The sequence below is a fragment of the Aptenodytes patagonicus genome, chromosome 3, assembly GCF_965638725.1.
Source record: "Aptenodytes patagonicus chromosome 3, bAptPat1.pri.cur, whole genome shotgun sequence".
NCBI classification, from domain to species: domain Eukaryota; kingdom Metazoa; phylum Chordata; class Aves; order Sphenisciformes; family Spheniscidae; genus Aptenodytes; species Aptenodytes patagonicus.
In genome coordinates, this window is record NC_134951.1 from 84,119,339 (window position 1) to 84,131,407 (window position 12,069).

The following is a 12,069-nucleotide window of genomic DNA, read 5'->3' on the forward strand; positions in this document are numbered from 1 at the left end:
TTCGGATATGAAATCACCGTTTCATTTATTTATCTGTTTTCACTGTTTCATTTACTTATTCTGCTATCCTTTACACCCTTTCATAGCATGATTACTAAATTATTTGAGAAGGGTTTCTTTAGTGGGATTAAGAAGAGGAGTAACAGGACAGAACACCAACAGAAATGTGGATTTACTGAGCCTTGATCACAGCATATTAATACAATGAAAAAAAAAATGCTTGTTAGGGATATGGTTTTCAGAACTTATAGTCCAATGGCTAATGTTGAAAACAGTTTTGCAGCTCATGTTTTCAACAAGAATAATAGCAGAGAGATCATGCAAAGGGCTTAGTTTGATGGAAGGTTTTTCATGGCAGTGCCAGTTTCTCAACACCTGTCCCGTTTTCCTGATTCTCTTCTACCCTCTGAGTAGCACTGATACGATCTACCCTATGAACCAGGCTAGGGAATTGATTTGGATTGAAATGTTTTTCATTGCTGAGTTGTTTTAAACTTTGGTTAGTTCTCTGATATCGTCCATTTGTTTTCTTGGGGTGTTTGAGAGGAAAACATGAGAGCAAGAGTGTCAGCAACCATGCTTTGAGCTGGCCATACTGCTTCCATTTGTTTTATAGCTGAGAAAACAATGCTTGTCTAATTGTGGCCTAATTCTTGTCTTTACTTTACACTTTAGTCTTACATTTGTATTAGAGAGGGAAGGTGGATTGTTACCCCAAAGGTGATTTAAGTTGAGCAACTGTAGGTTGCCTTCAAGCAGGCTAACATCATTTCCTTCAGCTTATATGAGGGAGAAATAAACTTCTTAAAAATTTCATTGCTTATCATTTAATCTAACCTAAAACTTAGGTTTTTGCAGGAGCCAGCATACTGACCAATCCATCTGGCTTCCTCAAAATTTATGTGCAAGTATTTAATGAAAACTTCAGATGCATTTTTTTAAAGTGAGAAAAAAATTCCAATAAGCAAATCTTAACTATATAAAGAAAGTGTCGATTTGAAGAGTAATCTTTTCAGTGAGGGTACTTTTCAAATATCCTCCAAATTAAGAACAAAAATGATGAAAAAAATAATAGGTCTGTCTTTAAAGTTAGGGAAAGGAGTGAATGAGTTCACATATCAAACTGTGGAGCCTCCAAAGAAAGGGGAAATTTCTCTTTCAAGCTCTTACAGTTTTGGAAGAAATCTGACAATGGAAGTGTGACAACTCACCAAGTTTGGTTACTGAATAAAATATTTCTCTAAAGAAGTGTTTTGACATTCGTAAGCATTCTGGCTGATCTGCTCTGTTGGGGGCATTTCCTTGCTGTTGTACTTGCAAGCAATCTTTGACTTACTTTTCCTAGGACAAAATTGTGCAAGTATTAAGAATTGTTTTGTAGATGAAAGTCACTTCTTCTGTTACTGCAATGTATGAAATGTGCAGGTTTAGTAAACCTCGCTTGTTGCCACCTACACAAAGGTGACACCTGACTTGAAATACAGGGTAAAGTAGGGCCGTTATCAGATCTTAGCAGCCAGGTGGAGTTAATGAATACCAAGGAACATTTTGAAAGCTTAAAACTTTTCTCATACCCCTCACATTCTTGTGCTTTATGCAAGTTTTAACAGAGTCATAGAGGGCAAAGTATTTTACAGTGGGATAAGCAGCAAGGCCTGATTTAAAAAAAAAAAAAAATTCTCAGTAGTGATTGAATAATTTTTATCTTGAGGAGGAAAGACTGGATTACCCCTCCTAAGCAAGTCAATGACTGAAGTAATTGTAGACGGCTTCTTAGTGTTTTGTTTTTTTTTTCCTATTGATGTACATCAATACTTTTTTGTTAATTTTTCTCTCCATTTTTTCTGTCACTTTTTGATTTTTAATAGCCGTAATAGAAACTCTTAACGGATTGAAATGGGATATACACAACATTCCCTGAAAATCAAGCTGTTAAAAGAAAGGCAATGCAGAGTTTTAGGCAGCCTTTTAACTGTACTGTAAGCCCACAATGCACTTTTCCACACTTTGCAAGAGAAACCTTCCCTTGAGTTCCAATTGATAAAGAATTGTAATGCTTTATGGATCTCACTTAGAGCCCTCTTTATAGCCTCAACATTTGTAACAAATACTTGGTCTTGGTGCACATGTATAATCTATAGTGTTCTTATAAGAGGAAGCAAGTGATCAGAACTGGACTGGTACTGTCAGGGAATCAGCCCAGCTGGTCTAGAGGTGCTGTCTTTCTCCTCAGGTGACCATGTGCCTCTATAGAATCTCAGAATCCTTTTTCACAACAGTAAATGCCCCCATTCTCCCTTTTCTGATAGAAGTGTTAGAGTGAACTTTTACATGAATTTAGAATTTTCCTTTATGTTTGCCCACTTGAACATTTTAGGTTTAGTCTTCTTATAAATTTGAGTTCTTCCCACTTCAATATGTAACCTAAAAAACTAAAAGAATCCAAATACGTTTTGTTAAATCCTGAAATTTAGCTTAAAATAGGTAACTGAAATATTTTAGATTATTTTTAAAGCTTCCAACAGATAACCATGTAAGCATTTGAAAGAAATCCTAATGGTCATCACATCTGTGGCTCATTGAGGTGGTTTTTATTCTGGGTCTTGATTATAAAGCAATTTACATTTTTTTGAATCTCATTTTTTTACTATGTTTAGTGTTATGGAGATGAAGAAATTTCCTGTTATTAAGAAACTCCAAGGGAAGAGGAGAAGGGAATGCATGAAGGGTGGGCATTTTGTTTGGTGTGTGGAAATCCACGTATATACACTATACACGGGTATTGGGGTATGCACTTCATTCAAGTTGTGAAAGTAAGTATTTTGTTCCTCTTAAGTGTCTTTTCTTAGACGATGCATTCATGGTGGTTATAACTTCATGAGGTAATTGGTTTAAGTTTGATGTGCTTGAGCAAGAGGAGCCAATTTTCAGAAAGTTCCTCTTCAGAGCCTTCAGATAATGTGTTATTTTTTCATCTGTTTTAGGTCAGTAGCCTCTCTCTGGAGGACTTAAATGCATTTGTGGCACTCATTCTCTGCCTCAAAGGGAAGTCAGCTGCTCAACTGGCAGGTTTGCAGGTATGGACTGGAATAATTGAGTAATATAAAATGTTCATGGTAACTTTGGGATAAATATTCTTGGGGAAAATTCTTCTGCATTAAGTTTTTTCAGATACAGGAACTGAGGGCCGTGGTAAATATATAGGCTTTTAATGTGCTACAGTTCATGTGAATACTTACATTTGTTAATAACATAAAATAAAATAGAAAGGACATTTTCTAGTGGCTGCAGTCCTAGGGGTGAGTGGATTAGTCTCAGGTTTCTTCCTGACTTGGCTTCCAGACTTCCAGCTGATGGAAAATTTGTAATGGTGAATTCTGTCTTGCAACATTGCTTCATTCTTTTTTCCTGAGGAGGATAGTGTTTTGGGATAGAAGTTGTATGAAAATCACTACATTAAATAAAGTTTGGTATTACTACTTGTGGGAGAACATAAACATAACATAAAACCTAACCAGAAAAAATGTCTTGTTACCTGATGTGGCCCACTGTAGTGAAGACATTTTGGATCTCTCTATTCCGTAATTATTCAGGAGTTCTTTTTAAAATTTTGATATACTCTGTGCAAATCTGTTTTTTTCCTTTCCTATCTTCTTGAATCCACATGTGGAAAAGCAGGTTCCTAGATGGTTATTGCAGTAGAACCATCTAAATAGTTCTTCTTGCATATCTAATTATACAAGACTATTTTCAGTCTCATAGCTTGAGATAGTATTCAAAGTATTAGCAGTGTACAGCACAGTCTGCACATGTCAATGGCTATTTGAGTTGTGGATTTACTTGAAAGTAAGGTGGAAAGGGTTAGAAATGATTGGAACCTCAATGTATCTTCACTCTGAAAATCTTACTTATATATCCAATAAATTCTCTGTTACTTTGAACAGTCCATGTTAGAGTTTTAAAAGTACTTTTTGCTGATAGCAAGGTAAATCAGGCACTTGGGTTACTATCTATTGGTTTCTAGTGCACGGGGACCAAAATAACAAAACCGGTGTGATTCCAGTTTCATTATTTGATTCATTATGACAGATAAAGTCCAGCCTCCTATCAATTTTTTCCAAATTAATCACAAATTTGTTCTGCAGCTGATCAAGTGTTAGATCTGTGTAACGAAAAGGAAGCAATGAGATGAAGGCAATATGGAAAAGAGCAGAAATGTACGATTTATTTCTGTCGAAGACATTATTGCACATAGTGTTGCACTTAACATGGAGAGTATCATTATTTTATCAAGTCTGTTGTGGCAGTGATTCAGTAAAAGCATAAAGGAAGCCAAGCATAAGCAGGAAGTGTTAAAACAATTTGTTTATAGGTGCACTTATAGGTACTATTATGTAAGTTTCTAAAGTGCTTAGAAGTTTATTCTGTTTGAATTAGATGTCTTTGTGTGATTCATTTGTGTTGTGGTTCTATGGAATTATAAATCTGAGTGTTGCATCCAAACACGTAATATTAATGTATGCTACTTATCAGCAGTCATTCTACTAATTCAAAGTTGTTCACAAATTTCTGTAGCTTTCCCACAAAGCTTATGGCAGATCAGATATTGTCTGCTCTTCCACTGTTGACATAGAAGTACATGAAACATGAATCTGGTCTTACACTGTGTCGTGTGTCACTCTATGAAGCGGATAGTATGTTGTTGGAATTGACTTCTGCGTGCTATTGGCAAGTACTTTCCAAAGTTACATCACTCTGCTGCTTATGTCAGCACTTCATGTACTGATGCATAATGCCTTCTGCTTTGCTAAAAAACAACAAAAGATTCATATAATGCAGCTGAAATTTTTGTATCAGGCTATTTTGTAGAGCACTTCCTTGTCTTACTCTATTGAAATTCGCGGTAGTGCCTTTGGTAGTAGTTTGAGCCAGAATAAATCCCTCTGAAGAGAATAGTGAGGAAAGATTTTGGCCTCTTTCCCTTCTGAGGTTGTGAATCGGTGAATAACAGTTTCAAAACTTTCCCCCGTTGCCTTCAAATTAACCTCCCTTCCTGTGTTTTGATGACCTGGATCTCCCAGTGGAAAATAGTTGCTGTTTCTTAGCTTGTTATGTAGCCCTGACTTGTCAAGCTATATCAAGAGAGGATGTTATGTTGTATTAATTGCCATAAAAATACTTTTTTTTCTTCATGTATAAGCCACCTGTAATTTTGTGGTAGCACCAGGATCAATTTGAAGATTCGTATGAGGTTAATCTCACTTCACAAGAAGAGTAAAAAATGGTCTGTTTCTTGTTTCTGTGCTTCTGAAATGTGGTGTCTAGATGAACTTAATAATGTCCTGTGAATTTTCTCTTGGAAGGGCAGGAGACTAAACTAATAGAATATCTTACATAAATATTCTAAAAATAATGATCAATAAAGCAAGCTTTCTGAGCATTGTAATTCAAGCATCTCATTTTCAAGTTTCCATCTCAGAATAGCTTAAACTGTTTTTACTCATTACTATGTTTATTTAGTAGTTTTACAAAATTGAGTTATGCTGTTATTTTAATAGTTAGTAAATAGGGTATCAATAGGTATTTAACAGCTTAATTTTCTAGGTATTTGTGTTTAAAATCGAAGGATCCAAGTGCAATGAATTACACTAGTACATAGCTAATTAATATATGGGTTTTATAGTAGGAAAACAGAGGAATAGTTTAATCTGTTTACCATACTATTTCTTCTCCACTGAGAAGTTAATCATGATCCCTAGAAACAACTTAATAACAGAGCTTTCAAGGAAGTTATGTTAAACTTAGTCAGCATCTGCGAAATTTTATGAAAATGTTTGCTCATTTGCAATTTTGGACTTAACACTATGTTATAATTTTAAATGTAGAAAAAATGTTTACTCCCTGTAAACAGTTCTGTGAAGAACGCTGATTTGATAAAAAAAATTGCTCTGTTTCTGCAAAGGAGTCCATTAGCAAATATGTTTTAGCAGAAGAAAACTTAACTTCCACTGTGAAGTATGAGAGAAAATGTAAATAGAGCCTGTTCTGATAGGATGAAGAGAACTTTTCAGCTTTCACTTTCAAATCTGCTTTCTGATATGCTATCCATATTTCATAGTTAATGAGATCCATAAACCTGCAAATTTATGAAACAGAAATGTCCATGGTTTGAATAAAGTGGGTTAAAGCCATAACAAATATAGTTTATCTCATGCTGAAAGAAAGCAGGCTGTGGACATATAACTAAAATGCACATTAAATAGTTACTTTCTGAGAATAACATAATGTTTATACGTGAAGATTTGATTATTTTTCAAGATCGATGGTTTCAAAATACCAAAATGTGCACACGATAGAGAAGAGATTTTATACATTCTTTTTCTCATAAGTTTTTTGCTAGTTTCCTTGTGCCCCCCTTATATGGTAGATTAACATTCTGCTTTGCCCAAGCCTCCCGTAGAGCTTATACATAAGGTCAGAATTAAATTTTGGACCCCAGGTTGCCTATTTCCCTTCTTTCTATTTTAATCTGGTGTGCGGTTTTGGCAAAATGCCCAGAGAGCCATCAGTCTAACTTTGAGGCCATCGTGGAGAAAAAGGCACCAGCAGTCATGCTTGCTGTCTTGTTTCTTATATTGTGCTGGCCCTGGTTGTTTACAAGTGCAATTATAGATCAACTGTCACCTGTAATGCATGTAAAATACTGCCCAAACAGGAAAGGCCATAATGACTTACAAACACAAATACATTTTTTCTAAGATTTCTCTAAATATGTGAATATATGAAAAATTTGTATTGGAGGTGTAAAGGTGTGAATCACATCTTCTCTGAAAGTTGTGGCCAAAGATGAGATGGGAGAATTTTGTTAAAAGGGAAATACACCTGGAAATTAGTAGATGAAATTTGGGTCTTGTTAAATGCTTTTAAAAAGTGAAATGTATGTCAGAAAATATGAATGTGAAGTTAGTAGCAGATGCATGGGTGGACATAAACATCACTGCTGGAATTTATGGCATTTGCAAGTTCTTTATAGCTTTGCCATGAAATATCCAGTTATGCCAGAATATCTGCTTTGGAGTAATTACAACTTTTGTGCCACCTGTAGAAGGAACAGTTTGGCTGTGTATGAGGTATAAGAAAGTCAAACACTGAAGTGCATTCCTTCAATTTTTAAGTGCTTTCAGTTATTTAAAAAGTATTACTGATACGAAATGAGCACAGTCATTTTAGATCTTAAATGATAAGCTCCAGAGAGTCTTTGCAATTGGATTGCAAATGAACTTTCACAAAACACATATTACTTAATTAGCTTTGGAATAATAAAAAACAAAAACCTCCACAAACTAGTTAACTAGTTTGACAGAAGTAGCTTTAGCAAGAATTGTAGTTGCATGGAACTTTCGAATATTTTCCATTGTACAGTGTCATGGAAGCAGAATTAGCCTGGTAATAGTATTATACCAATATTACACAAGAGATTTTTCTCTGAATATTTTCCTGAGGGGTACTTAGCCACATGCATGCAAAAAAGCAGTATGTTTTAGAGTAGTGTGTAGGTATCTTGGTTAGGGTCCCGCAAGTTTCAGAAGGATGTTGCTAAATCTGTTCTGTATTTTTCAACTCAGTATTCTTTCTCCCTTGCCATGCAGACAGAAAAGCATAAATAATACCCAGATTCTGAACATTCCAGAATTTCTTCTGACCTATTTGGCAAGCCAGGCTACATTTGTCAACACCATTAGATGTGATACTTTTCAGACAGACTCCAAACAGGCTTTATGAGCTATCTGTATTTTTCAATATATAATTGTTTAAAAAAAGTCCTTTCTCCCCCAGGGAGTGTATGTTTATTGTGCTTGTGTGACTCTTTCCTAATAAATATTTGCTTGAAGTCTAATTGGATTGAGGAAAACATAAAATACAAGTAAGAATATTGTAAAGATCTCGAAGATAAACCTCTCTTACATACTTAGGACCTGCTTCTGTGGTGTACGTTGGTATTAACTAAAGTGGAATTTGAGTGCATTCCCAAATGCTTTACTGAATCGGGGCTTTATATTCCCACAAAATTTGCATCTGTCAAAAGTGTTCTTAAAATGATAGGTGAGATTGTAACTGGCAGGGGATGAGGAACGGGGGGGATTGAGGTGGTTTACTGATCTTGGCATTGCTTCCCAGCCCATTCTCTCAACCTCAGTCTTCAGGTTTTCTCAGTGTTCTGGGCTAATCTGGAACAAAAGTCAGCAGTATGGGATGTGATTGCAAGCTGAGATCGGTTTAGTCCCTGTTCAACCTCAGAAATACAAGTTTCTTCTTATTTCCTCAAGGTAGTCATAAATGAACTAATCCAAATAGAAACAGTTCAAGTCTTCCAGCAGCTACATTAGTTTTGGTTTAAAACATTAAAAAAAAATTTACATGATTAATCAAGAGAAAGTTGCATCAAATGAACCTGCTTATATTAAATCTGTATATTGAGGCTGAATGTATTCAGGCTTCCATACTCTGCCTTTCTCTTAATAACCGTGTTTTGGCCTCCCAGGCCTGCATGCCTAGTTCAGTACCGCAGAACCTATTTATTTTCTCAAATGAGTTTGAAGTGATAGGTGTGGCTCCCCCATTCTGTTACTGAGTGAAGTATTGCATTTGCATGGATCAAGCATTAGTGCAAATACAATTATATCTCAGGAGCTGAAGTTAGTCACTGTTCACAGTATTTTTTTAAAGTCCCATCTCTAAATCTGTTGCTATTTTCATAATCATCTTTTGAAGTTCTGAAGAAATTCAAGTTTTCTTGGTCCTGTTGCATGGACAACTGGCTCTACCTTTCTTTGCTGCTGTTGGTTCATAAACATGTAAAAAAAAATTTCCTAGGCTAACATAGTCAACTTCCAGACAAGACTGCTGTTCTGCCCCTCTCTCCCCCATTTTATTCTTTACCAAATTGGGTATATTTATTAGTATTATTAGAGTCTGTTTCCCTGAACATTTTTTACATTTGACATAAGCTCAAGTATCAGAATTCACATAACTCTGTGAATTCTATTAAGTGTGGCTGGCACAAATACAAACCCCAGCATGACTAGATCAGCTCTTCTACCTTCTGAGAACAATGCATTAATTTAGCTGGACGCAGTTTGCTTACAGAGAAAATCTTGAGCAAGATTTTGAGCAAGGGCCTTAAACTAGAGGATTCATATTCCTTTTTGTGGAAGATGGTCTTGCATTTTTCTCCATAATTGTATGAGTTTGCTCTGCTTTTCTGTGAGTTTTCCCCTTTACTGCCATGCAGCTCATTAGCAAGGTTTCAACAGCAAGGAAATAGGAGCAATGTTTCAGTTATAAATTGCTTTTAGGCTTCATACAGCATAAAGAATTTTTCATGATGTTTAAGGTAAAAGACACTGGAATTTCAGATAACAAAATTACTGTTAATTTTTAATCCACGCTCAATAATACTGCAGAAGATGAAATGTAGTTATTGGTAGTGAGAGTAATAAACCTCTCCCAAAGTATTAAGCAAACTGACAGCTTTGAAAAAGTCAGAGATAACTTATTACAGAGAGGGAAAACAGTGATTTCTGGTACGAACTGACATTTTCCTGCCAAGCTTGTGTTGGTCAAAGTGTACGTTTACTCATGAGATAAATAGTTTTCACTTCCTTGCATATTGTACGTTAGAAAGAACAAGCAGTACATGAGGGTTGGAGGTGTTTGCATGGCATAGGTGGGGTTGCTCTCCATTGCCTTTAAGGGCTGACCTGTGTCCCCACAGGGCAGGTGATGTGCAGGGGCTGGAGCCGGGGAGGGAAGGGAGCGTGCCATCAGGAAGCAGTGGCACGCGTGCACCTGCCTATCATCTGCTCAGGGCTGCCTGCATCTGCCTGCGTGCCCCTGTCACGCCTCAGCAGGAATGCAAGCTGCACATCTGTCTAGGCTTTCCCTGGAGAAGCAGATGGCTATGTGTAACTTTGGAGAAGCAAAAATGTTTTCTGAAATGACCTAATGAGTCATTTATAGGTGGATGGCGAAAGAAGATAAAACAAGCCTTTAGGCATATGGTTACAGTGCTTTGCAGGATGTACTAGAATTTTTCAAATTACTGTAGTAGAAATGTTCGTCTTGAAGATATCAGAAACAGCCAAGCTAACCAAGAACTGATTTGTTCCCTTTCTTTTCAAGTCTATTCTTGATTGACATTATCATTGTCCAGCAGTTAAAAGTCAAGATGGTGTCCAGTTCCTATCTGTTGCTTCCTCTATGACTTTGGTCAAATTGTTCAGTTCTTTCTTGTATTTTAGTTCTTCACTAGAAAGCGCAGGTAGTTTTCTCATCAATCCTGCCAGTCAAAGGGAGGAGGTTTGAAAGGGCCAGTCGAATCTGGCGAGTCAACAAATGGTTACGGGACTGGTGCCACAGCCAGGGGTTCGGCTACTTAGACCATAGGACTCACTTTGAGAAACCTGGTCTACTGGGGGCTGATGGGGTCCATCTGTCAGAGAAGGGGAAGAGCATCTTCGGTCATAGGCTTGCCAAGCTGGTAAAGAGGGCTTTAAATTAGAGATGCTGCGGGAGCGGAACCCCAATCCATCCCACTCCTACCAGCTTGATGCCAGAGCCAGCAATAGATGCCCAGAGCCTGGAGAAGGAACACAGGTCAGCAGGAGAGCGCCTGAAGAGCAGCACAAAGGAACTCCAGCCAGTAAGACAGCTTCGTCGGGGGCCCAACTTAAATGCCTCTATGCAAATGCACGTAGCATGGGGAATAAACAAAAGGAGTTAGAGACGTGCGCACGACATGTGCACGCCTGCAAGGCTACGACCTTATTGGCATCACAGAGACGTGGTGGGATGGCTCCTATTATTGGAGTGTTGGGATGGAGGGATACAGGCTCTTTAGGAAGGACAGGCAGGGGACACAAGGAGGGGGCGTCGCCCTCTATGTCAATGACCAGCTGGAGTGCATGGAGCTCTGCCTGGGAATGGATGAGGAGCCGACCGAGAGCTTATGGGTCAGAATTAAAGGCAAGGCAGGGACAGGTGACATTATGGTGGGGGTCTGCTACAGGCCACCTGACCAGGAAGACCAAGCGGATGAGGCCCTCTACAGACAGACAGGAGCAGCCTCACGCTCACAAGCCCTGGTCCTCATGGGGGACTTCAACCACCCTGACATCTGTTGGAGGGACAACACGGCAGGGCATAAGCAATCCTGGAATGTGTCGATGATAGCTTCCTTCTCCAAGTGTTAGAGGAGCCAACGAGGAGAGGTGCTATGCTGGACCTTGTTCTCACCAACAAGGAGGGGCTGGTGGGGAATGTGAAGCTCAAGGGCAGCCTGGGCTGCAGTGACCATGAAATGGTGGAGTTCAAGATCCTTAGGGCACCGAGGAGGGCGCACAGCAAGCTCACTACCCTGGACTTCAGGAGAGCAGACTTTGGCCTCTTCAGGGATCTGCTTGGTAGCGTGCCATGGGACAAAGCCCTGGAGGGAAGAGGGGCCCAAGAAAGCTGGGTAATATTCAAGGATCACCTCCTCCAAGCTCAGGAGCGATGCATCCCAACAAAGAGGAAGTCAGGCAAAAATGCCAGGAGGCCTGCATGGATGAACAAGGAGCTCCTGAACAAACTCCAAGGAACTCCAAAGGAACTCCAAAGTTCCTTTTGTTCCAAGGAACAAAAAGGAAGCCTACAGAGGGTGGAAGCAAGGACAGGTAGCCTGGGAGGAATACAGAGAAATTGTCCAAGCAGCCAGGGATCAGGTTAGGAAAGCTAAAGCCCTGATAGAATTAAATCTGGCCAGGGACATCAAGGGCAACAAGAAAAGATTCTATAGGTACATCGGGGATAAAAGGAAGACGAGGGAAAATGTGGGCCCTCTCCGGAATGAAACGGGAGACCTGGTTACCCGGGACATGGAGAAGGCGGAGGTACTCAGTGACTTTTTTGCCTTGGTCTTCACTGGCAAGTGCTCGAGCCTCACCGCCCAAGCCACAGAAGGCAAAGGCGGGGACTGGGAGAATGAAGAGCCGCCCACTATGGGAGAACATCAGGTTCGAGACCATCTAA

General features: G+C 38.7%; 1 protein-coding gene across 2 annotated transcripts in view; it reads left to right on the forward strand.

The window, feature by feature from the left end:
• FAM120B (family with sequence similarity 120 member B) overlaps positions 1-12,069 on the forward strand; it is a 59,570-nt gene that overhangs the window by 21,709 nt on the left and 25,792 nt on the right. For both annotated transcript variants that reach the window (XM_076334045.1, XM_076334046.1), the window contains exon 6: positions 2,985-3,077. In XM_076334045.1, the coding sequence (XP_076190160.1) occupies positions 2,985-3,077 (93 nt within the window). The remainder of the gene's footprint in view (positions 1-2,984; positions 3,078-12,069) is intronic.